Here is a 27249-nt window from a genome sequence, read left to right as displayed (position 1 = left end):
CCCTCCCTTCGCGGGCTGCGGGGAGGTCCCCGGCTAAGGTGTCCACGGGGCTGCCTGTGCCAAGCGTCTCTGAGGTCCCCGCCTGTCCTCGGCGCTGCCTGCGCACAACTGCCGCAGCCTGAGGAGACGGGGAAGTTGGGAGCGAGCGGCGCGCCGGGCCGGGCCGGGCTGGGCCGTGCCGGCGGGACGGTGCTGGCGGAGGGCGGCGAGGGTGGGGCGGGCAGAGAGGGGGGCCCGGGCAGAGAGGGGGGCCCGGAGGAGGAGGAGGAGCGCGGCCCGGTGCCGGCCGCTATGGACCAGTGCGTGACGGTGGAGCGGGAGCTGGAGAAGGTGCTGCAGAAGTTCTCGGGCTACGGGCAGCTCTGCGAGCGCAGCCTGGAAGAGCTCATCCAGTACGCGGGCGGGCTGCGCCGGGAGATCCTCCAGACCGAGAGTACGTGGAGACCCCCCCCCCCCCGCTCCTCCCCCTACCCCTTCGCTGAGGAGACGGGGCCCGGCTCCTTCCTCCGGGGTTAAAAGGCCCAGAGCTTTGGGCCTTTGTGGACTGCCCCCCCCCCCAGGGAAACCCCCCCCCCAGCCTCGGGGCTGAACGGCGCTCCCTGCTCCCGGGGGGTTCCCACCCCGCTCATGGCCGGCCCGGGGCAGGTCTGTCTGCTGAGGCGGGGGCTGAGCTGGAGGCCTGCCCCCCTCACCCCCCTGCAGTCGGAGCCTTGTGTGCGTTTCTGGCAGGGAAAAGTTAAAAGGTAAGAAGAGGTTTCGGCCCTCCCGGGCCTCGCCTGCCTTCCGTGCGCTGCTGAAGAGGAGTGCCTGTCCCCGGTCGGCAGGCACGGCGTGACCGTGGTCAGCGCGGCCGTGCCTTCTGTTGAGTTACCGTGGGGTTAGTCACCCCCAGGGGGAATAAACAGCAGGGCTGCCCTGTTTTCTTTTTTTCCCCTCTTATTTATTTTCTTTTTTTTTTTTTTTTTGTTCTCCTAAGTCACTTAAGTTGTTTTCTTTTGATGTGGCTAGGTTTGGAAGTGTTCAGGGTAAAGCCACTCTTTAGCAGGAAGTAAACACGGCCTCCTAAGTCTTGTCTGTGTTTTACAGCTGATGTTGAGCCCTTGCGCGGGCGGGCTAGATGGCCGGAGCGCGCTATAAACATGAGACATTTAAACCTTGCGAAATCCCTGAGATGGAGGTAATGCAGTGTTTATCGATGGAGTGGGAGGGAATGGTGAGACAGCTGAAGTGATTTACCCAAGGCCGTGCAGGAAGCGAATGACGGCTGAGGGATTAAAAATGGGAACTTGGAGGCTCCTGAGCCCAAACTTGAGAGCAAACTGTGCTATTTCACTGTTTTGTGGAATCTGCTTTTGTTTGGTTCAGAGAAAAAATGTGTTTGCTGTAGTCTTGTACAAATACAGGTGCAAAGCTCAATTACAAGTGCGTGTAATTCCAGGAACACGAGTGTATTAGAGCTGCTGTGTGTACACAGCAATTTCCATAGAGAGCAAACATGGAACTCCGGTTCTGGGGCATTTATTTGGGATGAAGTAACGTTTGGTCTTTTTGGCATTGTTTTGAACTGTGTTTCCATAAATGTATTTTGGGCTGTTCAAAACAGTTTGGGCTTGTGCATTAAGGACAGTCGATAAAATGTGTGTTTTCACCAACTGAGATGCTGACCTTGCCTGGAAAGCTGCGTGGCATGACCCGTGTATTGATCTTTGTAGGACTCTGTGGGGCTGTAAAGATTTGTTTGTGAGAATCCTGTTGCAGGTCCAGAGCTTTTATTCTCTTTGTAATAAAATTAAAAGGTTCCAGTGTGCAGTTCCTTCAGGGTCGTTGTTGGGTTTTCCATCCAGACTTGGATTAAGAGTTTTTGGGTCTGTCCTGGGAAGGCCCTGGACATGTTTTCAGCACTTACCAAATAAGTGGTGATGCTGTCCTGGCCGAGTGCATCCCAAATTGAGTTTACTTTCAGTAAGTACTCTAGAATGAAGCCAATATGTTATTAGTACACTCTCAAACATCTGAGGGCTGTGTTCGATTTTGGCATTTGACGGTAAGCTGGCTTCATAGGTGGCAAAATTCTTATTTTTTCTTTAACATGTTATAAATAACTTTCTGATAAGAACAGGTATTTGCAGCTTTTATATCCTGAGGATTTTTGAAAACTGATGGAAGTGGAAGCAGCCGGACTTCTTAACATGGAGCTCTTTAATTCAGGGGTCTGAACTGCAGAAATATGCTTGCGTATGTAATTTAAAAGGAAAAAAGAAAAAGAAAACCCTTACTGCTGAAGAAGAAATTAATGCTGTAGGACAGGATTTGAGAGCAAAGATGTACAAAAAGACCTTAAATAGGCAGTGGATATAAAAAGGAAGTGGGTGGAGAAAAAGAAACTGTTAGAAGCTGCTTCAATCTCTAAACAGTTTTTCTTTTCCCCACTCATACAGTCTCTTAACATTTCTTGAGCTGCTTTCACCTTAAAGCCTAAGTACAGAACAGCCCTATGCTAAGGCCTGTGAATAGGAAGACAAAGTTCGGTTTTCTTCTCTCTTCCCCTAATATATCTCACCTCTTGGAGTAGCCAAGGCAGGATTGTATATTCTCGGAAGGTATAAATGTGTCTGGCTGAGTAAACTTGGCTTTGGACTCTACTCTGTGCCTAGTGTCTGCTCGCTAATGTATTTTTTTTTGAATTGTGACTGTACGTACATGATACAGAGACAAGCTGTCGGTCTGTAGTGTTCTGTGAACACTGAATTACTGGTACGGCAGTCTGCAGGCTTTCTTCGGCTGATTTATTAGAAGTAGCTCATAGTTTAATTAAAGGTAGAAGAGATCAGTGCAGGGGGGGAAATCTTTTCTCTTACGGCTCTGATGGCTTTTCCTGTGTAGACATTTTCATTGCTTTATTGTAGTTGGTTTCTGCTACAGCAAGTGTGAGCGGCCAGTAATTCACTTATTTGCTTGGGGTAAAAACAGTTACACATGTAAGTTGTTTGGGTTTTAGCTTAATGGCTTTTCTTGCAAAAAATGGCTATTAAGAGAGTGTATTTTAACCTCTCTGTTGGGGAATGAGTATTTCCATTTTGCTTGTTGCGTAATCTCTGACTGATCATTTTGTCTTGGCAAAAGTCATGAGAGAGTTATTTAAGAGCTCTCATGTGATTTTTGTATGTCTATCATAAAAATTAAATAGCAACCAAGAAATAATGATTATTCTTGAAATAATTTTAGGAGGCGAACTTTATGTAATGGTTGAGTGACATTTTCGTTTTTAATTTAGGATGCGTAGAGTGAAGTTAGTGAACGTGCACTGAAGAGACTGTTTCAATCCTGTTACTCCTCACTCATTCACTAGGAAAAATACAGAGCCCTATTAGCCGTTTGCCTGGGAGGTGATCATTAGCTTCATGGGTCAAAAAAAAAAAAGGGAGGAAAAAAGTTAAAGCGTCTTTTTTTTTTTCTTAAAAGCTATGGCTGTTGCAAAAATGCTATTAAAGCTTCCTCAGCTGGGGCTTGTGGGGATGAACAGGAGTAATTTACTTTTCTAGAGATGAGCTAGCTTTAGCGTGTAGCAACAGAAGGTTGTTTTTGCTGTTGACGTCAGCAGCAGGGTTGAGGGTTAGGATGCGTAGAGGAAGGTATCTAGAAGTGGCTGCTAAATTATTACCTACCCCCTATGATTACAGCTTTTCTCTGGATTTCCTTTGCTCTCTCTGAGGCGTATTGTTAAGGGTACGCTGTAAGAGTTACGGCGTGTTTCTGTTGTTCTCGGGTTGCCGGTCCTGCAGCAGCAGTTTGATGCGCCTGCGTTTTGTTCTCCATGAAATATCAGAAACTGGGCTCTAAAGTGCTGCTAAAACCAAAGGCGCGTTAAAATACGAAATGAGAAAGGAACAAACTTTATAGAAAACATGGTTGCTTTTTAAATCTTTCTTCTAAAGAGGTATTTTGGGGATTTTATTTTTTCACATGAAGTGTTTGGATCCAGAATGTTAGGGAAGCATTTCTGGGCTGCTCTCCCACTGAAATTAACCTTCCCATGCAGTTGAAGGCTGCTAAATCTGTGTCCCTAAAGGAAAAATTCTTCATGTAGAATGAACATGAGGAAAGAGAGACCTTCAGAGGTAAAGAGAAAAGGAAAAGAGATTCTCCTTGTATTTTGAAATCAAAAGCTGGAAGAAAGGACTGGAGTAAAGCACAAAAGAATGTAATTTTTTTTTCCAACTAAAGCTACTGACTGATGTTTGAGTCGAAGCTCAAAGGGTATAAACTGTTGAGTGCGGTGATGTGATCAGGGGCTTGTAAACCTTTCGTGTTTATTATTTTGTCCACAGAATGGGTCATCCAGCATTGCACCTGTTGGTTGGACATCAGTTTAAAAACGTCACAGTTTCTAGAGAATAAATCTTATAACAAGAAAGAGTGGATCTGATGTTCACAGTCAGGTCCTTTACAAGCTGCTTCTCGTCCGTTGAGGAGAATTGGAGACTGGCTGGCTGAACTGTTTAGAGCTGTTTCCACAAGTCAGGAAGTAAAAGTTTTGTACAGCTCAAAAGCAAACGGAGTTTGATATAAGTGGGTAGTTTGCGGAGCGAGAGTGAATTGGACCCTCATTAATCCAAGTTTTGCTTGCGCCTTGTTGAAGTTAAACACAACATTCTGACGCATCTTCAGGGAACTGTCTAAAAGAAAACTGATCCTGTAGTAGGTTCAGTAGCTTACTTTTATATCCTGTGAGATTTGTGGATTGGGGTGTTTCTTTGAGATGTGTTTATTAATTTACTGTGACTGAGACACGTGAGAACTTTACATTAATTTTTTAAACTGTTGCACTTGTTCATTGTTATTGTGCACCTGACCGGATTTCTGATTCCGCGGGTGAGCCGTGTCCTGTATATCTTGCTTCATTTAAACTGATCTTGCTTTGCAAATACTCTCTAGATTGCATTTTTTTCTTTTAATACCATTTCTTGTCTTTATATGTTGTTTCATACTGAGAGATTTTATGCTATCAGTTGTTTGTAACAAAGGTAGTAATTTTCCTCTCTTTTGTCTAGATCAAGATGGAGACTTGTCGGGGACAATTTCACTTGTTATGACACAATGTTGTAAAAGAATAAAAGACACAGTTCAAAAACTGGCCTCCGATCATAAAGACATTCACAGCAGTGTATCCCGAGTTGGAAAAGCCATTGATAAGGTATTTATATTGTGGTTTGATTGTATTATTGCATATATTCTGTGATGTGTACTCTGCTTTACAAAAATTTGTATTTATAGTACAATTAATCTTAATTAAATCTTCCTGTCAACTACAGAAGCATAGGCTTGGGACAGAGGCAAGACAGTGAGGTGTACAGTACTTGCTTTCAGAATTTGTTGTATGCGGAGTATTCCTTCTGGGGCAGCTCAAATCTCTTAATTTCCAAGAGAACATGCCCTATAGATATTGCTAGACTTACTAATAGTATGTGTTATATCAGTTTAGCAAAATGTTTGCTTCAATATCTGTCTTAATAAGAAATACTGTGTTTTTTTTTTCTCTCTCTCTCTCTATAGCATTTCTAGTTAATTGCCAAATTAATCAAAAGTGCATTTTGTTCTAGAAGGCAGTATAAAAACAGAGAATTTTTAAAGACAGACATTTTGTATGTATTTCAGATGTGTTGTCAGTTCTTAGGGCTTAATATAATAACACGTAGTGTTCTTAATGTGAGTAGAGTAGATTCAAGTTCTCCTAGTATCTCTGTCTATGCCATAACAAATAACAAGGTAGGGCAGCTTATCTTTGAAGGTTTGTATATGAGCCATTCTTACATGAACTGTGGGTTCAAGAATAACTGGGATCTGAATATATTTTTGTAGGTAGATATTAAAAATTTTTTGAAATTATACTAAAACTCTTTTTTTGTGGTAAGTGGTGCTATATGTATACTTTCAGGTCATGCTTTTCTCCATCTGTGTGTTCTTTCATATAAAGTAGCTCTGTATGCAAGGAGTCTTGTACTTGCTTTTTTTGGACATTCTTAGGTGATAGTTTCATATCAGAACGTGCTTATGTTGATAGGGTCTAAACATTAGGTTTGAGGTGCACCTTATAATCTTTCCAGGGAAGACACTAGTAAATGAGTCTTTTCATCTGGACAAAGACATTGCAGCGTTACAGAATAGTCATTCATCGTTTGGGAATGTCATTTAAACTCTCTTTGTAACAATAATATCTTAAAGCATAATTTAGCAGTAGTGTGATGAAAAGACAAAGTACATAAGGCTGCATTATTGGGCAGAATGTCTGTGCAACTGTTATATTTTTTGCTTATATCTATGTTTGACCATCATGGAGAGCTCAAACTTTGTACTAATAGCTTTAATCCAAGCGTCACTGTTATCCAAAGCTTAAGGATGCATCTGTCTCTAATCCTTGCTGCTGTATCTAAACCAATTAACTAGAGTAAAATTCCATCCTTATTATTGGCTTGAAGCCTGAAATAAATCTATGTAATCTTGTCCTAAGTTTGAAACTTTCCTGCTTTAGCAAGTGGACTTTGTATAAAAACCTTTTTCATTTAAATACTCTGAGGTAGAGCAGCCCTAGATCATATATAGAGGGTGTGAATATTCAATGGAAATTGGTGATAGTGTTTCTTAGAAGCCAAAGAAAACAACACCTGTAAGCTTAATAAAATTTAGACTTGAGTCTAATCTCCAAATAGCTGTTTCAGTTGTCATATGCAAGGTTTTTCCAGTGTTGTTTCTGTCCTGCTGTTTTGAGTTTATCTACTATTTTTATTTGAAAAAGGATAGCTGTAAATAAAAGCATTTTTTAAATACCAGCTGTGTGGTTTTGTAAAATAGTAGAAAGGATATCAATAATCTGCTCTGTGCTGTTTCGGTGAGGTGTTCAAAAATGAGCCCAACTCGCTGTATTCAGTGTGCTCATTCCTCTGGCTTTTCAATCTTGCTTAGTTGTGTGTGGTGTTTACATCAGAAGACTAGAAGCAGTGGGAACTGCATGAGTCCCCAGTCCTGCTCGTAATGAAGGACATATTTTTATAAAGTTCAGAGCATCAATTAGCATTGTCTCCTTAAATATGAACTTTGTCAGACTTTTTTTTAATGCAAGTACTTTGAATTTTATTAGTTTTCCCTGATTGTAGTATCTTAAGGGAACTACTTTAAAATGTACCCTGAAGTCTTGGCCTGTTTGTCAGATGAGTATGTGTAATGTTTAAATCCAGGTGGAATTCAGTGCTTCCCTGGACAGTGACATTTGAAGGAAATCTTCCATATTTACTTAATGTGGTTTCCCCGTGCTGCTGGAAAACATGCTTGAAACCTACCAGCAAAGTCTTTGTTGGCATCTGAGTCCCATAACCTCTTGAAATTGCCCTCCCCCCATTCCTTCCTCATAATATACTTAAGCTTAAACCAATAGAAGTAATTAAGTGTAATTGATGTAGTAAATTGATTCCAGACACATTCTGGGCAAAATACTACTGCTTCTTAAATAAAATGCTCGTTAGAATTTAAAGAAGCACAGCCCTTGCCTTGATTCGTGATATTTGAGTTTTGTTTCTGTCACATGTAAATCCTCATTCCAGCATTTTTCCTCATTTATTTTATAGACGGATTAACATCTCTAGAACACTGCTTATGGTCTTCCTAGCTGTATATGCTCAGGCATAGATAAATGTAACTTGTTATTTTATTGCCTGATTTGAGATTGGGAAACATGCTAATATTGGTACCAATTTTCTGTGACGCATCCAAATGACAGCTGTTGTTACACGTAGAATCAACAAACTTCCTACTTAACAAGCTTGGATTTTGAAAGAACTTGCTGTATTATCTGCTCGTGGCAAATTTCAGGTTATGTTTCTTTTTTCCAGTGTTGAGGCAGGATTATATATGTAAAGTTTAGTCTGGTCGGTTTTTAATTAGTGTAGTCATTGCTTATGAACTTGGATGGGACCTAGATTTGTCTGCCTGCTGAGTTCACTCTGAGAACAGAAGCTCCTAAGTGTTTAAAAAATGGAGTTCAAATGTGGCATCAAGTATGAACTCTGTTAAAGTCTGAAATGCTAAACCTTTGTGTGTTGCTTTTTAGTTAGCAGTTCCTGGAAAGCTTATCTAATAAGCTATATCTTTTTTCGTCACAGTTCTACATGGTTTATGTGCTTCTGATCCATGAGGGTTTACCCTTTCTTCCAAAGAGAATTTTCTCCTTTGAAAGGAAATGTTTGCATCCAGTTTTTTCTTTATTGTACTAGCATTTGCTCTGCTTCCAGAACTCATCATGTCACTGTTGTTCAGCAAGTTGTTATCAGGTAGCTCACTCATCAGTCTCCCTGTAAATCAATCACTCTTCTGGAATGATTTGAATTCATCTCAAAGCATGTTTGATGGGGCTAGTAACTGTTTTCCCTCTAGCAGCAATCTGTCTGAGTAGTGGTTAAATGCCTTCATTCAGGAAAGTAAGTGGAGTAAATGGGAGCTCCTTCCATTTTTTTCCCTGAATTTTAAGCCTGTTTTTAAAGGGCCAACATTTTAATCCAATCTTTGTTCTGGGAAAGCAAACTTTTACCTAAGTTAGTGTTTTTTTCACATAAAAATTTGCATACAAACAAATGAAAACGCTTTACTGAACATAATTAAATTATGTTGCTGTGAAGAATACGGCTAGATAAATACAGAGTCTTTGCAAATTGAGCTTTATTTTATGAACCACAAACTGAACAGACAAGGTAAACGAATGTATTTCATTTGTGTATTGGATCAGAATTCAGAAGAAGGGAGGAACGCACAAAGTAATCTCAACTGAGAAACTGAGGAATAAAACTGTCCATAATAATCATCCTTCTTCATATCATGTTGGTACTAATAACATGGAAGGTTGTATCTTGGTTAAAATGGTCCATTTTGTGTGTGTGTGCGTGCGTCTCGAAGTCCTCACATTACAGCAATTATCAGTAATGTACTTTACATTGTATCATTGGTATATTTGCACATAATATTCTACATTTTAGCACTAGGCTTGCTAGGTAGGCTCTTAAAAAAAGGCTTTTTTCCTCAGGAATATTAACTGACGCTCTTCTAAGCTTAAAACCTGAAAAGCACAAAATAACCGTTCTGGAGTTTGTAACTTATGGAATTTATTTCAACTAGTGAAATCTTACTAAACCCCACATGCTATCAGTTAGCATATTGTTAGCATTTAGAAAACAAAACTGAGAGATGTGTAGTCACCAGCATACCATGCATGCATGACAGTTATGAAATATGTAAGCCAAAGGCAAGCAGTAATTTGTTCTGACATGTGACAGTAACTCACTGTAATATGCACAGTCAGTTCTTGAAGCTCCTCAGGACCCACTGGAGGAAGAGCTGTAGAATCCCACATATAATAAAGACCTCAGAAATTGTTTAAAAAAAAAAAAAATCATTGAAATGAGAACCTGGTCAAGACTGGGTTGATCGGAGAATGGATGAGGGGGAGGAAAAAAAAAAGGAGGTCCTCAGGTTGTGTGAAGTGACTTGAATCTACAGCACGTCTAGGTTGATATGAGTCATTGTTACCATCTTTTATGGGATTTAAAAAATCTAATTTACGATGGGGTTTTGAAAAGGTTCTCAAGGCTCATAGGTTTGTTGTTTCAGAACAAAATGTGGATTTTGTGAAGGACTGAGGTAAGTAAGTGGCTCTACCATGTCTGCCCCCAGGCACTGAGAAGGATGTGACGATGTTTAAGGCATAGGTTCAGCTCTAATGGCTGGTAACTGCTCAGAAGAAAACAGTTTCTTCTTACGGGGATACATTCAGTAGGACTTGAAATTACGAGAAAAATAACTCGGTTATTTATTTTTAGAATACTGATGATTACCCCGCTCCCGAAACCTAAGTAACAAAAGCAAGTTGTGTGTTCTTGCTACTGCCTCTGGTATTTCTCTTAATGCATTGTTGATGGATTTATGTTAACTGCTAGTGGTGTTTGGACAGTGATACCAGAATCGGCAATGGTGGTGAACCTCAAAGGCTTCAGAGGGTTGGCGCAAGTAAACATTGTTATTTATTCCTCAAGATGCTTAAGTTTTTTCAAGATACAGCTTAAAGATGAGCAGCATGACAAGGAGCTTACAGGTTAGGACACCAATGTGAAAATGTTGTTAAATATCAGACTTGAATCGATGGCAATAATTCAAATGCTCATCTTGCTCCACCATCTCTGAAAGATGGAAGAGACAACTTGCTCGCCTAAGGTTAACGTTTTACTGAAAGTTTGCTAGGAGACCTGAAGGGAGTGGTGGTTTTGAAGCCACGCGTGCAGGGATGAGAAGGCTGCCCCTTTCTCACGATGACACAGAGCAGCGTCAAAGGAGATGTGGAGGTGGCCGATGAAGGAAATTAGTAAGAGGCGAATAAAAGGAAGACGCAGTGGGAAGCTGAGCTGTGCAGAGTACTGGAAGGAAGAATGAGAAGCTTTACAGATTTATGCTACTGTGCCCCCTTAAGCTTCCCCCTTGCCATTTAAGAGGTGGACGTGCTCACTGTTGGTAAGGCTGCCTCTGAAGGGCTGATCCCCTCTGTGTGGCAGGTGCCACCATGCATCTGTCTTCACTGTAGCTAATCACTGCATGCCACTCTGGTCCTCTTTAGCCAGCCTATAAAGGCAGCAGTTTCAGTTTTTGAGGCTGACATCTGAATTGTGGTTAGGTATTTGATACCTCCTGAGGAAAAAGCAGTGAGGCGTAACTGTGCAAGAGAGGCTTGTGCGAGGCAAAAGTCACCCCTTGGTCTGAAAGTTTGAACCTGCCATCATGTTGTTCTCTACTTTTTTTAATTTAAGAATCTCCTTGCGACTCAATTTAACTTCTGAAACCGGTTAATAGTAGGCTCCTGAATGCTTTTGGCAGTGTCACTCTGCAAATGTCTGTTGCCTGGCGTGTGTTTTGACAAAACAACGTATGGCTCTTTGGGTTCCTACTGCAGGTTGGCGATGTCGTGTCCCTGGGATACAAAGTGCCAGTCTAACGTAAACGCATATTGCCTGCTCAGATTTGTTCTGAAGTTGGTTACCCAGCTTTGCGCTGGCAGACCTTACAGCAGGTCGGGTATCGGCTAACCCGCCACTCCAGCATTGTGCCGGCTGACGGGGAACTGATAATACGTGGTTGACAGATAGCTCGTACCAACTCTGTTTGCGCTGCCTGCTTTGACAGAAGTGTGCGTTTGTGTTAGGTAGGTGTTTCCATATTGTGCAGGACTGTCGATTGTCACAGAGCGGTAGCTGAGGCACTGCTGTTTTCACCAACTTCTGATTTCTGAAGTTCCTTCCTGTAAGAGAGCTGTAGTTACCGGGCCATCAGCTCAGGCAGCAAGCAATGCACTGACTTCTAGGCTGTTCCTTTTGCAAGAGGTTTGTTTTAGGCAGTGGGTGAGGATTTTTATTCAAATTGACCTGCCTGTCCCGATCATAAAACATGTTAGCAGTTAAAGTCCTGTTTTATATCTTGGGTTAGAATAAGTGTTGCTCTCCTGCTGCCAAGAGGCGCAGTGCCAAGCAGTGCCAACTGTTACTAAAGAGTCACCATGACAATATTTTTACTTATTCCTGGAATATGTCCGTAGGCCATTGGCCTAAAAATATACGGCAGTAGGATCATCAGGGTTAGATCTGTAAAAGATCTCTCAGATCTTCAAAGCTCATCCTGTTGCTGGGATATTGAGGTCTTCAGAGATTTGAATTTCATTATCGTGTGGGGGTGGAGAGAAGCGACATTTTCTTTTTTCAGCATTGTCTACCCTCCCAGCTATGTCAGAAACTCTTTAGTTAAAGCTTTTACTTCTAATTTCGTGCGCTGTAGTGACAGTGATGAATTGATAACACTATTTTGATTCTAGTGTAGGCAATTTTGTTTTCTGTTCTCTATGCATTTTTCAGTTTTTCACATATGGAAAAATTCTGCAGATACCTCCTTCAAAAACGCATCGTGGTCTGGAAACCCCTTTATTAGTTAACTAGATTTCTGATTTGCTAGCTAGACTTGTAATTTGTCAGTGTAATTCCTTATGGTGGATAACATTCAGACTTGAAACAAGCAAGCCAAAGGATTTCTTCTTCTGTACACAGGGGATAATGAAGCAGTTGACAGATATATCTCACTTTGAACGGGAGGTAATTGAGGGCCAACTGAGTAATAGGCAGAAAGCATCAGGGTGGAGACATAGGTGTCTTGCATAATTAAAGAAAAATTACGTGGGGCGATTTGTTCCAGCCTATTAACTGTTAATTTGCACATTTCAGAATTTTGACTCCGACATCAGCAGTGTGGGGATAGATGGGTGCTGGCAGGCTGACAGCCAGCGAATCCTCAACGAGGTGATGGTGGAGCACTTCTTCCGGCAGGGGATGTTGGACGTAGCTGAGGAACTTTGTCAGGTAACGATAAGTGTGGATGTTGACTGTTATCGATCATGGAAAATTATGCTTTGGGTTAGCATCCTTATTTGAATGTTAATGTTCCGGGTGAATATTTAAACTGTCAGAAAAACAGCAGCTTAATCCCATGTTTTCTTACGCTTCAACTAAAAACTGCCTTTGTTTTTTCAGGAATCTGGTCTATCAATAGATCAAAGTCAAAAAGAACCGTTTGTGGAGTTGAATCGAATATTGGAAGCATTAAAAGTTAGAGTTCTGAGACCTGCATTAGAGTGAGTCTACTCAAGTTTTTTTTCTCCCTTTTTTGAATGCTTGTAACAAATCCTTAGTTTTTCACTTCAAAATATACTAAAGACAATATTTAATGTGTCCCATTTGTCCTTTGAGAGATCTAGTTACTGAGTGAACCCCTACCTTCTCCTTTTGTTCCCTCTGTGTCCCTCCCCATGGGCAGTAAGGGTCTTTTTCTTAGATTAAGGATTAACTTGAATCATTTGTGATGCCGATTTAAAGTTTTGGGAAGAAACATCACTTATAGCAACAGTTGTCTGCCATGATGGTATTTAGCCTTATAGTCAATCACTAGTGAACCTTATTCTAAAAGGTTGAATTATGAAGGATACCAGGACTTAGTAAAGGTGTTGCTATCACCAAGTCCTTCTGGCTTCACTGAGCCCTTGGGGTGAGCAGAACTTGACTCGGATCAAAGTTCTCACTTTTCCTCAAGTCACTCTCCCTTTCCAGATAAGGGACTACAGGGTGGGAAGGGGGAGTGAAAGGATAAGTGTGTACTTCGCAGGCTGCTGCTGCCAGGTAGGTGCTGATTAATGCTGGGTGAGAGGTGTGTCCCTTTCCTCAGCAGGAAACATCTCTGCGGTATATGAGCTGGGAGCCTGGACTGACAGTGAGATCTGTTAGTGAGATTTCTTCTGAACAAAACGATTCTCTCCATAGAAGTCAGTGGATAATGCTGAACGCTCAGACGAAAACCAAGTCTGGGAATATCTGAGGTCTATCGATCAACCTTAGACCAGGATATTTTCTTGACCTTAGCAGACTTTACAACCATTAGACATGTAAGCTGGTGCTAAAAGTGACAGTGAAGAGAGAAATCTAATGAAATGTCTCATGGGCTACTGTTTTGATTTCCAGTAGTGGATATGTAACTGTGCTGTACTGTTTCAGAACCACTTTTATTTTAAAAACAAGAAAAACCCAAACAAACCCTCAGCCTATGTTTCAGGGTTGGTTGGTTTGTTTGTTTGTTTGTTTTCTTCTTTAGGTTGCGAGAGCTTTGGTAAGCTTAGGTTGGTGTCAAAAGTAAGTAAAAAAATAAAATAGCTTTAAAGGGACCTTTTGAAAGTAGAAACAATGGAAGAAAGCAAGTTCAATTTTTCTGTTTCATTCCAGAGTATAATTCATACATTTAAAATACCTTTTTTGCATTCAGTGAAATACATTTTCATACCAACAAACGTTTTCTCTTCCCTTTAACATGATCCAACATGGGTATGTCAATTCAGAGGCCTAAACTAAGTGCAGGGATACTCTGATATTCAAACTGTGGTGTTCATAAACTAAATCTTGGATTATGCCTCTGGGTCATGCAAAGTTTGACCTAAATAGTTGGTCTTTGAATATAGTTACACAGGTGGAAAGCTCAGGTGGTTTATTGCTATTGAGTTGGCTAATTGAAGGGAAGCAACACTGAAATGCCTGGTGTTACAACTGAAACAGGATTTTCTGTCAGCTACACCACCTATTTCTTGTAGTTCAAATAGTAACATAGCTGTTGTGAAGGATACCCTCTGAGGAACAGTAACTTGCTGTTACGTCCATCCACTTGAAGTCACTAAATTCATTTTAGCTCCAGTTTGCTAGGCCTTACGCCTTACTCGTTGCTATTTAGTCGTATCTTGTAGTTCCTGCAATGTGTTAAATATTTTTCAAACAAAGGAGAAGGCATGGTCCTTCTTCAAAAGAACTCTTATTCTGAAGACAGCTGAATGAACAGAGAATAGGGTGTATTGTCAGCACAGTTTGTATGCTGGTCTCCCTCCCCCACCCTGTCTCATTTCTGTTTATAATGTTTATTCTGTTTAAACTCTTCAGTGCAAAAGCTATCTGCTTCTCTTTGCCTGCTGCTGGGCACAGAGGGTCCTTATTTATAGTGATGCTTGTGTAAAAATCATGGTTGTTAGTGAGGACGATCAAAATGTGACAGAACTATACAGTTTAGGAGGTAACTGATGTCTTAAATGCTCCGTTATTCCGCAGAACTGCTGATGCTAGTGAATGTATTTCCCATACTATTTCCCAGCAGACGTGGGTGTTCAGGAGAAGGGATAGAAACTGCTCCTGGAGGGACAACCTCTATGTAAGAAGAGCTTGGAGGGGTGGCATTGTGCTCTTTGGGCAAAAAGCTAATAAATGGCTAAAATTGGCACCAATAAATACAGCTTCAGGGGTGCATAAAAGCAGTCCCAAACTGGCCTGTTCTAGGGCCAGGCTACTGACAGTGGTGTTGAAGCAAAAACCAGGTGTTATGCAAGGATAATTAATTACAGTACCACGAACCAGGAAGGGGAGTATAGCAGGGTTTACCCATGCAAAAGGTTGAGATGAAAACAATAACCAGTCTCTCTGGCTCTGCCAGTGCTCTGCAGTTGGTGCTCGGCTTAACTCAGTGTTGGAAACGAAGCAAACATGGGTGGCTCCTGGTCACTGCTATCGAAAGGGAGTTGTCAGATTAATGACACTTTGAAAAGACTTTCAAAGCCCTGCTGTGGTGATAAGAAGTTAGTATTCGTATCTGATTTGAAAAAAAAAAAGACCCTTATTGTAGTTTTTTCAGATTTTCTTACTAATACAAATTCCAACACTTACAAATACTACACTTCACAATTAAATTTAGTATGACTGGCCATAACATTTTTCTTTTTTTGTGGAGTGTGCAACTTGACTTCGTAGGTGCCCAGTCTGGCCCTGCACCCTAAGCCATGTAATGTCTCTACCTCCGCAGGATCCCGTTAATTTCCAGTGACTTTTCTCATTGTAATTTGGTGATGGGGGAGGGAAATCCGTAGGTTCTTTCTGGGTGGATTCTGGCCCTTCTGAGCCCAGGTGGATCTCTGTGAAGTTCTGGTGGGAATGACTTGCAGGTTCAAAGCTTTTGATTGTAATCTCCTGGGGAAGAGATACTGTCTTCTCTTATGTCTGTAAAGCAGCAAGGTGGACAGGTCCTGGTATTTGCTGTGACCTTTGGGGTATGGTTTAAACTTAATTTAATCTTTGCTAGATGTTGTGAAATTAATTTTAACTAAATCCCATGTGGGAGCTAGAAGAGAGCTCTGTGTACCTGTGGCTTGAATAGTATACTATAAACTTTAAAAAGTTCAGATGGATTTGAGTCTCAGAAGTAAAAACATGCTGAAAGTATCGTTTTGAGAGGAGGTAGTAAGATAGGTGTTGTGATTACTAATGATTTTGGATGGTGGTAGAGAGTGTGTGTGTGTGTTGAATGTTTTAAACCTCACTTGTTGGTTTTTTGTCTTTTTATTAGAAATAGGAACAGTGCGTCCTAGACCAAACACCTCAGGCCTTGCTTCTGTGGCTGCTTTCTTCTGATACAAATCTGTGCTGCCACTCAAAGAGCTAAAAATGGAAAGCCTGCCTGAAAGCTAATTTGGAAAAATAGACTCAATCTCAGCAAGATGAAGTACCGTCATGTGGTTGTGAATATTGGCAGTGAGAGGATGGAGGCTCTTTTGATGCAATACAGATTAATATCTCATTAATGTGACTGTGGACTGGAACTAGTCTTACTGTTTATTGATAATAGTTTTTTGTCTTTCAGCTGCTTCTTGGTCTATGGTTGTTAACTTCATGCTCTTGTTTTCTTGGTTGGGAGTGAGCTTTATTGCCACTATACCTGCCTTAAACAGTGGACGCTGATCATACCCCCCCCCCCCCCCAAAAAAACCCCAACCCCAACCAAACCCAAAAACAAAACCTAAAAACCAAACAAGAACAAAAAAAAACACCAAAAAAACCAAACAAAAACAAGAAAACCCCACCCCTCCAAACAAGAAAACCAAACAAAATCAAAAAACCAAACAACGTGGTTAGTCACCCTCCTGGTGGAGATTAGCGTTGACAGTCTTCTGAGGCTGCTTATCTGAAGCTGCTTGAAGTTAGGAACAGTAGAGCTTTTTCTTAGTTCAAAGGCTACATTTTTCACTGTTTCCTACTGAAAGGTTACTGATGTCATTACAAAGCCTTGCCAATAAAGTCAGACTCCTGACACTTTCACCACAACAAATGGACAGTAGGTACTTGAGCATTAACGCTACATCTTAATGCAGAAGGCTCTCTTGCCTTGAAAGCTTTACCAGTACCGTAAGAATGCTTAATTTTCTTATTTTAGTATTGGTTGAAAAGAACAGAAGCCTCGCATACCCCTTCTTTTTAAGGAGTGGTGACTACCTCACTTCCTTGCTGAAAAGTGAAAAGCTCTTTGCTTAATGGGGCCCCCACAGTGAAAAACAGTGTAACTAATTAACACTAATGAGAAACAGATGTACTGAAGAACATTGAAACTTGAAGTTCTTAAGAGAAAGATTGGATTGATTTAGGCCTGACTAAATTGAATTAAGGAAAAAAAACAGCCCACAAAAAAATGAGAGGGATGGATAAAATCTAAATAATAAAATAAATTTTTATGAAATGCTTTAAAAATTCCAGTTCATTTTACTTGGTGTGTGTTTAGGAATTCTTCATGTTATTTGGGAGCCAAACATTAGTGTTGTCATGGTGAATGAGACCCAGAAAAAGAGAAATATTTTTATTGCCCAAGTTGAAAATAACACAGAAAGCAAAGTTTAAGCAGGGTAAAGTACAACTTAAATGATTCTATGATATTTAAACTGATTTTCCCTCCCCTTTCCCCTATCCCCCATTGTAGGGTCTTGATACTATCTTTGAGGCCTCCATAGTCGCACTTCCCCTCTCCAGGGCAACATACACATGCATATAAACATAGTGGCTTTGAAAAAATGTTTGGGGAATGAGGAAGATGGAAAATATGTCTTGAAAGGCTTGGTCAAACTTCTTCAACATGCAGCCGAAGACTATCTTCAATTGTTAAGATTCAGTAACAGAGTGCTATTAATCAAAATACAGTAAATTTTAGCTATTTCTACCTTATGTTATGTCTAATTCAGTCTTGCCTGTGAGTGTTGAATTTTGCAGAGGTTAACCTGTGCAGCAGTGCCAGAAGTACCGTCGTTCACATGTTGTGTGCCCTGTCTTGCTCTGTTACTTGCCATTTTCTGTTCTCCGTGTAAACTCATAGAAGTTCAGGGAACAGTCATATTCTCCTTGAAATAGGTGTTTGATAATTGTAATAATTTCGTATGGTGTAGGCTGACATTCAACGACTCTTGTGTCGTGTCCCATTGTACCTCGTTTCTTCTAGGTGGGCGGTATCCAACAGAGAAATGCTTATGGCACAGAATAGTTCGTTGGAATTTAAACTACACAGATTATATTTCATTAGTTTATTGATGGGTGGAACAGCAAATCAAAGAGAAGCACTTCAGTATGCGAAAAACTTCCAGCCGTTTGCCCTAAATCATCAGAAAGGTACGTTTTTGGTCACATTAAGGGAATTTAAAGCACTTGGATGTGGCACCTTGTAATAAAATATAAATCACGTTCCAAACGTGTTTTAGTCCATTATTTTCATTTTGTTAGAGGCTTCTTATTTTTGTATTTAACATGTATAACCTGAATCCTTACAATTTGAATTAACCCCTCTTTTTTTTTTTTTCCTTTTTTTGAAGAGGGCACATTAAAATTATATTTTAATATGTCTGCACATTTGCTTAAATTTAAGGGTTTTGATTCTTTAAATAATATGTAGATTAGAATAGGACTGCTGCCAGGGTAAAGTGTTAAAAATGCACAGAAATGTTCTTGGAATAGTCATCTGTTATTTTCTGCTGCGTGGGGTAATACAAAGAGAAATGAAACTTTTGAAAAATGGAGAATATGTGAGTTAAGTGAACCATCTGAAACTGAATCCAGTAAAGCCTAATTTTTAGGGGACTGTGTGTATCAGAAAACTTACAAAAAAGTAAACCTGTTTGAAGCAAATTAATAGGCAGCATGTCGTGCTTGTAGAGGGACAAACGACCCCCCAGTCTATCCATAGTGAACTGGAGCTCTTGTAGGTGTTGACGTCTGTTCTGTGATGGCTTTAATTTATTTTGTAGAGGTGAGGATGTGTATTTTTGATTTGGTGTATCTGCCCATTTTCCATGTAAAAGCTAAAACTGTAGACACTGGATTTTATTTGTAGTATAAAATAACTAACTGTTCCTGGTCCCTCACAGATATTCAGGTTTTGATGGGCAGCCTGGTATACCTGCGGCAAGGTATAGAGAACTCTCCGTACGTTCATCTATTAGATGCAAACCAGTGGGCGGACATCTGTGACATCTTTACAAGAGATGCCTGTGCTCTTCTGGGACTTTCAGTTGAATCACCTCTCAGTGTTAGGTATGCTGGTTTTCATTTGCTTTTACGACCAGGTACATAGTGTTTTGGTTTCTGTTTCTTGTTGAGGACCAAAGAAACGGCTTTTGAGAACTAGTCTCATCTAGCTTGTATTAAATAGAGTATGGTTGCAATTAGCTCTAACAAGGTGTGCTGTGCTTTACCCTGCACCTTTGCAGCTCAAGAGGAAGCATTCATGGATGGAATTTGGCTTTCGTAGTTTAGACATCAGTGCGATGGCAATCAGCCAATTATTCCCACAGCAAATGCGTGAAAACTGTCCCTGCTGTTTAACTGCAAAAACCCCCAAAACTCTGGCCATGATTCTGTCAGTAATTGATGATCTTGGTTTTTCATCCACATGTTACTTTACCTGTCTTCTCCTTAGAAGAATGCTTAAGAGTTATTTTGTGATTTCAGCTGCTAGAATTTCCAAATTATTTGCTGGACCTCATTTGCAAAGAAGAAAGAGGCACTTTCAAGCTCAGTAGCTAATCTGACAAAATGCAAATCTGTAGGAGGCTGTTGGAAATGTGAAGAAAAACCAACCTAATCTCCTTCTAGCTTCTCTGAAGATAAAACATATTAGCTGCTATTTAGCCTTTGGATTCCAGTTCCCCCAATATACTCGCCTGACGTTCTCATTCTCATTTCAGATATTAAATAAAAAATAAATTATATGTATCTTTCTGGGCTAGATTTGGTACTTAGCAGAAGCTTTGCTACCTCTTCTTTTTTTTTTTTTTAAATTTGTTTTAGCTTTTTTTTATTTACTGTTTGCATGTTACTATTATTAGAGTTCTGTGCTTAGTTTAGAGCTGTTAAAATTGTCAAGCCTTCTGCATGTGTTTGCACCTCTGTCACAAAATACAACAGAAGCAACAAAGGGAGCACTTTCAGATTAATTGTCTTTCTACAATAAACGTTACGAGTTTCAGTTTGAGGGTTTTATAGATATCTGAAACTTCTATCTCTGGTTTTTGGTTTTCATCTTTTTCCTCTTTCAGTCAAATTAATAGCAGTCCTTTACATTTTAATTGCTCATGCATTGACGCTGTAATATGGTTTTCAGTGCAAACGGCCAAGAGATTTTTGGTGAAGTGGAAAATCCCTGTTATTGATGTTTGGATTGGTTGGACACTTGCTTTGTGCCTGGTGTGAAATCGATTGCACTGAAATGTGTTTACTGTATAGGTGGTATTGATACTCTTGTCATAAATTACTGTCTTAAACCGGTGTGACCTTTGAGCGCTGCAAATCCTGTAGAAATTAAAGCAGCTTGAAGTTAAGTCCCTGCTATAAAATATATTGCTTTCTAGAACACGGGTAGCGGTCACTTTCTCTTGAAGGCTGATTGGTTTCTCCAGTGTGTATCTAATCCTGTACAGGCCTCATGGTCTGAGTTGCTGTGTGGAGTCAGTGGGAAAACTCTTGTTGTACTAAGGAGGTCGTGGTTCAGGGTCTCGAAGGACTACAGGACACCGTTTGAATTTACTATTTACTTGAGTTGTTATACTCTTAAAGGGCTCTTCCAGAGGTGTTTTCATACAGAATCATTAAAGCAGTAATGCTTTTATTTCTACAAATACTATTTGTCTGAACTTTCCACAGGGGTTAACACAAGTCACACTCAGGGCTGAAATAACCAAAAAGCAAAGTGTAAGGATTAAAATGACCAGTCAGAGGTGAAGGATATGATTTTTTTTTAAATTTTTTTTTTTTTTTTAAGCTTAGGCAAGAGATCCATAGGTTTCAGGCGCATCCCTCCCAAGTAAACTAGCCAAAATGTTGCTGCAGAAACAAAAACAAGTGTCTGGAGGGGCAAAGGGGAGAGGAATAAAACTTGCACAAATAGTAAAATAATCTGCCAAAGAAACAGAGCAGGCTAATACCAAGGTCAAATCCTTTTTCTGTTGCTGCTGATTTCCAGGCCTATGGTACTGTAATTAGACTTAAATCCATCAAAACATCTGTTAATTTGTGGAAACTCTGTCATACTTTCTTTTGTAACATAGTGAGATATTTGAAAATAACGTGGCAAGTTCTGGTAATGGGTAACTCCCAGAGCAGGCTGAACTGTTGGGGCACTGGCTTTGGTCAGCTGTATACTGCCATTCTTGTTACAGGCTGTGGTTTCCTTCCTTCACTTGCCTTCCTTTGTTTTTTCTACGTTTGTTTTCTTGATTTAAGGTGAAGGTGGAAAGACATGTTTCTTTATATGGTAATTACAAATAATTAAAGGATTATGGGTTGTGTGTACGTGTGGGTTACATGAAAATTCTTAGGCTGCATGTACTCTTCCATAGTTGAGAGCAACTACCTGTATAAGCTAACATGATGTCTTCCTCCTGTACAGATCAAAATCAAAGTAGGTGGTATAGAAAACTGATTCATTATAAGACTCAGAGCAGGGATTAACTGTTGTTTTCAGTCCAGAATGTAGTACGTGAGGGCCCTAGCTGAAGATGCAGGGTAACTGCTAACCTGCCCCAAAACTCTTGCTTGTTGTACTTGGAGGGAGCTTAGAAGTACAGACAATAACTGAATGACACTCTTGTGTCCCAGCTAACCTTTAAAGTAGAAATATGAAAAATGCTGGTTTCCTAATAGGCACCCTACGTTAACATTTCTTTTTTCCGCAGTTTTTCAGCAGGTTGTGTAGCATTACCAGCTCTAATTAATATCAAGGCAGTTATTGAACAAAGGCAGTGCACAGGTGTTTGGAACCAGAAGGATGAGCTACCGGTGAGTTGATGCTAAGTTATCCCAGGGCAGATTTCTAATGTTGAATGTTGTTTTCGGGTTTCTTCTGTGCTGAATATTAAGGGATGTCACACATGGCTGACACCTCCAGCAGCTCCTGGGCTTGGGACTTCCTACTTCTGTACGGAGACCTCAGGGTCTTGTCCCAGGCCGATGGAGGTGGCTGGTGGTTTCCCATTTGTAGGTTCAACCAGTAGCGAAGCTGAGCATGAACCGCAGACACTCACCCACGCACACACACAAAGGACACGGATATGACCGGCTAGACAGGCTGCCGCAGACAAGGCGCTGCCTTCAACAGCACCCACATACAGGACTTGCATAAAACATAAGTATAGACAGCCAAGATCCCTTCCTCCTCTCTGGCTGGTAAAGGTTGACATACACTGGTGAGAGCACACACGCACCACTCTAGATTCATGAGCAAATGCATGTTCATGGCCCCTCAAATACTGGCATGGCCCTTCTGGCCCCTTTTATACTCCTTTCTGGCTGTTCCTCCCCAATCTCCATCCCCTGCACGTTCCTCCTGCAGTTTGTGTAGTTCTACTAACCCCCTCTCCTCAGAGACCCTCAGGTTTGCGTTCTTATCTGTTGCAAAGTCCCGGTTTCGTTGCAGTTTCTTGATGGCCTATCAATTAGCACGACTGACAAGGTTGTTTCTTGTTACAGTCTCCATTACGTTTGTCTGTCAGGTTTATATTTCTCAGTTTTGTTTGTTGCTCCCCTATTTACTTGTTATCCCCTTTTGCATTGAAAACGTCTTTGATCAAATGACCTTAAAAAACCAGATGCTCTCACCTTCCACTTAGCCTTCACTGAACATATGAGATGTTTCTATATAACTGGACAGGAAATCCATCCCACTGACAAACATTAACTTCCCGTAGCTACGCTTGAGCTCTGTCCACGAGTTGGTTTGCACTAACTCTTTATCAGGCAGATAGGAGATGAAAGAATTAGTGCTACATCTGGGGACACGAGAACTGAATTGGGATCCAGTGCATTATACTTCCAGCACAACTCATTTGTATCAGTTGAAATGAAATTCAGTTGTTACGAAACCCCAGTTTCCCTTTATAGCTCTTACCTGGTGTGTGTAGCTCTCCAGTGGCCTGCTCCTGATTTGGAAAGAAAACCTATTTTGTGCAAACTGGGCATGAACTGAGTTAGCCTCTTTTATTGTAGCTGTAAGAGATTAATTTATAGTGTAAGTACGTGTGTTGAGTTTCTCCCAGCTATGTTTTCTGTAACACTGAGAGTGTAACCTCCAAGCGTGACAGATTCATGCCCTGCCGTCCCGACAGGAATGATTAGCTAGGGAGCATTTGGGAAAAGATTGCTGTCAGATGCAGATCAGTTAATAGTATTATATGCCTCCTTGCATATTGTAAACTTAAGGGTCTCTAGCATGTACTGCTAAGGCAGTAAGGAGATGGGAAGCCTTATTTTCATCGTGCAAAGACAGAGATTAAGTAGCGTGAAAAGGCTATATTGTCAGATTTTGTTGAAGGTGAAACTTGTCAGAACTGAGGACTGGTCGGAGCCAGGAGCTTCAGGTACAGAAGCTGTGATTTTTGCAGTTCTCAATCAATTCCTGCAGTCACAGACCCATCCTTCTCTGTGAGATGTCCCTTTTTGAAATCATTTGGTCCTGATGGCAAGAGTTGTGCTGTACCAGTGTCTTCTGTGTTGGTACTGAAAATAAATGATTCTGATACATTCATTATTGATGTGACATGTGGGTGTCGGGAGAGTCTTTCAAGAAGCTGTAGAACATTAACATAATCAATCCAAGGGATTTTCTCTTTTCTCCCCCCCCTCCCCTCCCCCCCCCCCATGTGAGATCTATCATCTAAACCCCTTTGGAAATTGCTGGCTAGGAAATACAGAAAGTCTTGCTGGGTCATCAGCTCAGTTTTCCTGCCAGGGCATAGAACTGCACTATAATATGCACCGGTCCCTTGGCAGAATACTCTGCTTTGTTGAGGGGAGAAGCAACATAAATCATCATTTTAAGATCACAATTAAGAATTTTTGGCTGGGAAATTGTCAGGCATCCACACAATGGATTTTACTGCCTTCACAGCTGAATTGTGAAATCCGTTAAGTACGGGCCATGACCTAAAGGGATAATTATCTGGAAATGAAGTTTCCCATCATAAATTGTTATGTTAATTTCTTTCACAGATTGAAGTGGACCTCGGTAAAAAGTGCTGGTATCATTCAATATTTGCCTGTCCCATTCTTCGTCAGCAAACAACAGATAATAATCCACCTATGAAATTAGTCTGCGGTCATATTATATCAAGAGATGCTTTGAATAAAATGTTTAATGGCAGCAAGTAAGTACCATTCTTTTATTTCATGCAACATATAGACAAGGACAAATCTTAAGACTAGAATACTGTGTTTCGGGAAAACTGAGTCCATAATTACATAATTGGTGGAAGCTTGTTAATCTTAGAGAATGACTTAGAAGCCAGATAAGCCGGGTTGATGCGCTGGAGAAAAGCATAATAAACCCTCTGATGTTGTAGAAAGTGAGATTATATGAAGGAATGCAATGAACAGAGTAATTTTCCAAGTTGTAAGTACTGTTGTGTTGTCTTAAATTCAAAATGGAGGCTTTTACACACACAGTTTTTCATTGGGAGCAAGGTTAGTAATGCATGAAACATCCCTTAAAGAATAAAATTAAACCTCTGGGGAAATATGGCTTAGTAATTGAGCAGGTAGTTGAATTATCACTGTGGAAATACCCCTTCTTAGATATCAGTGGGGCACCTACACGCTTTTGGGAAGGAGGAAATGGGAGAGAGCGAGCTGTATGGATTTCCTTGAGGAAGAACCAGTGGTAATTTGGATTTAAAATATGCAGCTTCCGTGGAGGCTGTCAGCTTAATTTAGAGCCGTAAGTTGTTTTGCAAAATCCAGTGTGAAAATAAGTGATGCTATGAATGGAAATGTCAAGTGATGTTTGCATTCTTTGCCCTGTTAGAAAAGCCTAAAGGTATGCCTTCATGGGTGACTAGCCATTTTAAGCCAGTAAACTTGCTGCTACGCTATTCCGGTCCCCCATCACACATTCCTGATGCTTTCATTGATCAGCTTTAGTGACAGCACAGCTCTGACAATATTAACTCAGGGGGGTGGGGTGGGGTGTGTGTGAAAGGCCCAAACTTAGAGATGAGGAAAAACGGATCAGTGCTAGAAGAAATATTGTAAGGAGGTGGAATTGTATCAGTGGAGACCTCAGCAGGGAGGCCAGGCTGACCTGTTTAGTCATTGCCTGCAGGAGCTGATCTAAGTGGGTTCTAAAAATCACAGCATTTTGGGAACCAGAGAATAAAACGCACTGGATGCTGAGGCAGTCAAAGTGAAAGCTACCAGCCTATTTAAAATAATTAAAATGCAACAAACTAATCCAGAAGTAGAGATAATAGATTAATCATGAAGAGTAATTTCTTGGTATTTAATAATTCAGGGATGTGTGGGTGAAAGGTGAGAAAGAATATAATTAGAAGAAAAAGCGTGATAAGGTCTCTCTCAGCTAAAGGTGACTTTTATACAGCCAAGTAAAGCATTATGGCTTAAGAGTACATTTGTTTCATGCTAGAGGGGAAAAAAAGAGGAAGGACTATCACTCGATAGCAAACTCGATACCTTTGTAACGGGTGAAAAAGCTTAATGCTCAGTTGTCGCACATTGCTGCGATTCTAACGCGTTGTCTTTTGTCCCCAGATTAAAATGCCCTTATTGTCCGATGGAACAAAGTCCTGGAGATGCCAAACAGATATTTTTCTGAAGAGAAGTTTCATTATGCAGTTTGTAAGTGACACTCTGGATTTCAGGTGCATTTCAGGAGAATTAAAACACACTTGTTCCGTTTTATGCAGCAGACTGAGGACTCCTATGTTTGTATAAGCTAATGCTACAGAAACTTTGCCAACATTTAGTATATACATACCAAGTGGAAATGCTACAGAAATATTATTACCATAGGGCTTTACTATACTCTTGGTCTCCATACCTGATCAAGTTACTACACCAGCAGTTGTCATTCAATGCAGGTTTTTGTACTTAATTATATGGTGACTTTTTACTTTTTAAAAGCAGAAATTGATCACCCCCATTTGTTTAATATTCTTCCTGCTATTATTCTGTCATTCTATTGATAACTGTCACCTTAGAGAATGTTTGTGGAAAAAGTTTTATTTCCTGTAACGTGTACATAATTAAAGGTAAATACTTCAGAAAAAAAAAGTTTGATAAATTGAATAGTGGCTATAAAACTAATTTGTATTTTTTTTTTTTTTTTTGCTGAAAAAGCTGTGATATATTCTGCGTTTTTCTTTCAAACATTTTTTCAACTTTTACATAGAATTCAAAGTAAATGTGCATATATATAAAGTATATAAAATATATAGCCCCAAGGGGCTACCTGTTAAAATCCATCACTAATTTATAAGGGTGATGTGCGGCTAAATTACTACTGGAGCAGAGAGGGAATAGGAAATCCTGTTCTTTCAGTTTCACGATTGAGAAGTGTTTGTGTAAGAGAACATTCAATAAATTCTGAAGTGGAAATGCTTTTAGTCGATGACATTTGCTCTCTGGCCTTTGTAGTCATGTTCTTTGAACTTTGTATTCAGGATTAGGCTATAAATGTCATGTTGCTGTATAGTTTAATAGTCATTATAGTGTGCTATTTATAAACAGTTATCAAAACCAAATAAATTGTAGAATTATTCATTGTTAAATGGGGGAAAAGCATGTTCTGATGCAATCTACTGATCACGACTCTGCATTTGGCAGAACTGGGCCCTACATCATATATTAGGAAGTAGCAAGTTTTCTGTAGCTTGAGAACACTTTGCTTCTAGCCTTGTTTTTGTAGTAGACTATTACTGCCATTGCCACTTTTTCTGCTAAATTTGTCATATCGTTGACTAGGTAAATTTGTACTCATAAATGAGATGTAGATCATGGCAGTTAAATCTTTTTTAGTGTGCATATATTTGTATTTATTGCACTGTCCTATAGTAGGGCAAGCAGCCATAAGGCATGCGAAGCTACATGTAAAATTATATTTCTGTATTGTGTAGTTAAAAAAAAAAAAAAACCCACAACAAAAAAAACCAAAAACAACCCAAGCTTATATGGTTGAATACTGACACACTGGTTGAATGCACTAGCACAATGCACTACAGAGAAGACCGTCTTTGAGAAATCTACACCTTTTGAATTTGTATGTCACCTGACATGAGAGACTGAGTTGGACTCTATCGGATCAGTGACAATGGACATCCCTAAAGAGACATTAAGAGGAGCAAGTCAAGGCACCCAAATTTTAAACTTTAAATGTGTTTGATACGTGTGAAAAATAGAGGTGTGTGATTTTCTGCAAAACTTAAAATTGTATTCACACTGAGTTCAAAACAACCGCGTTACCAAGTGGTAAAATCAACAATAAACGGGTGAGGATATTATTTTC

General features: G+C 40.3%; 1 protein-coding gene across 1 annotated transcript; it reads left to right on the top strand.

The window, feature by feature from the left end:
- Positions 1–86: 86 nt before the first annotated feature.
- On the top strand, positions 87–27249 carry RMND5A (required for meiotic nuclear division 5 homolog A). Its single transcript, XM_075148446.1, has 9 exons — positions 87–433; positions 5052–5194; positions 12297–12431; positions 12603–12703; positions 17908–18074; positions 18827–18992; positions 21632–21734; positions 23943–24097; positions 25497–27249. Exons 1-9 carry the CDS (start codon positions 292–294, stop codon positions 25558–25560), a joined length of 1176 nt encoding a protein of 391 aa, XP_075004547.1. The 5' UTR covers positions 87–291; the 3' UTR covers positions 25561–27249.

Source organism: Calonectris borealis, chromosome 4 (genome assembly GCF_964195595.1).
Source record: "Calonectris borealis chromosome 4, bCalBor7.hap1.2, whole genome shotgun sequence".
Lineage (NCBI taxonomy): Eukaryota > Metazoa > Chordata > Aves > Procellariiformes > Procellariidae > Calonectris > Calonectris borealis.
Note: the sequence above shows the minus strand (reverse complement) of the source record. Positions and strands in the feature narration are given on the sequence as shown.

What these genes read in the sequence shown, in the direction of transcription:
- RMND5A (XM_075148446.1), top strand. Translation starts at nt 292, where the DNA reads ATGGACCAGTGCGTGACGGTGGAGCGGGAGCTGGAGAAGGTGCTGCAG. An exon ending in GGAGATCCTCCAGACCGAGA is followed by an intron (nt 434 to 5,051) that starts GTACGTGGAGAC and finishes TCTTTTGTCTAG; the next exon opens with ATCAAGATGGAGACTTGTCG. An exon ending in TAGCTGAGGAACTTTGTCAG is followed by an intron (nt 12,432 to 12,602) that starts GTAACGATAAGT and finishes TTGTTTTTTCAG; the next exon opens with GAATCTGGTCTATCAATAGA.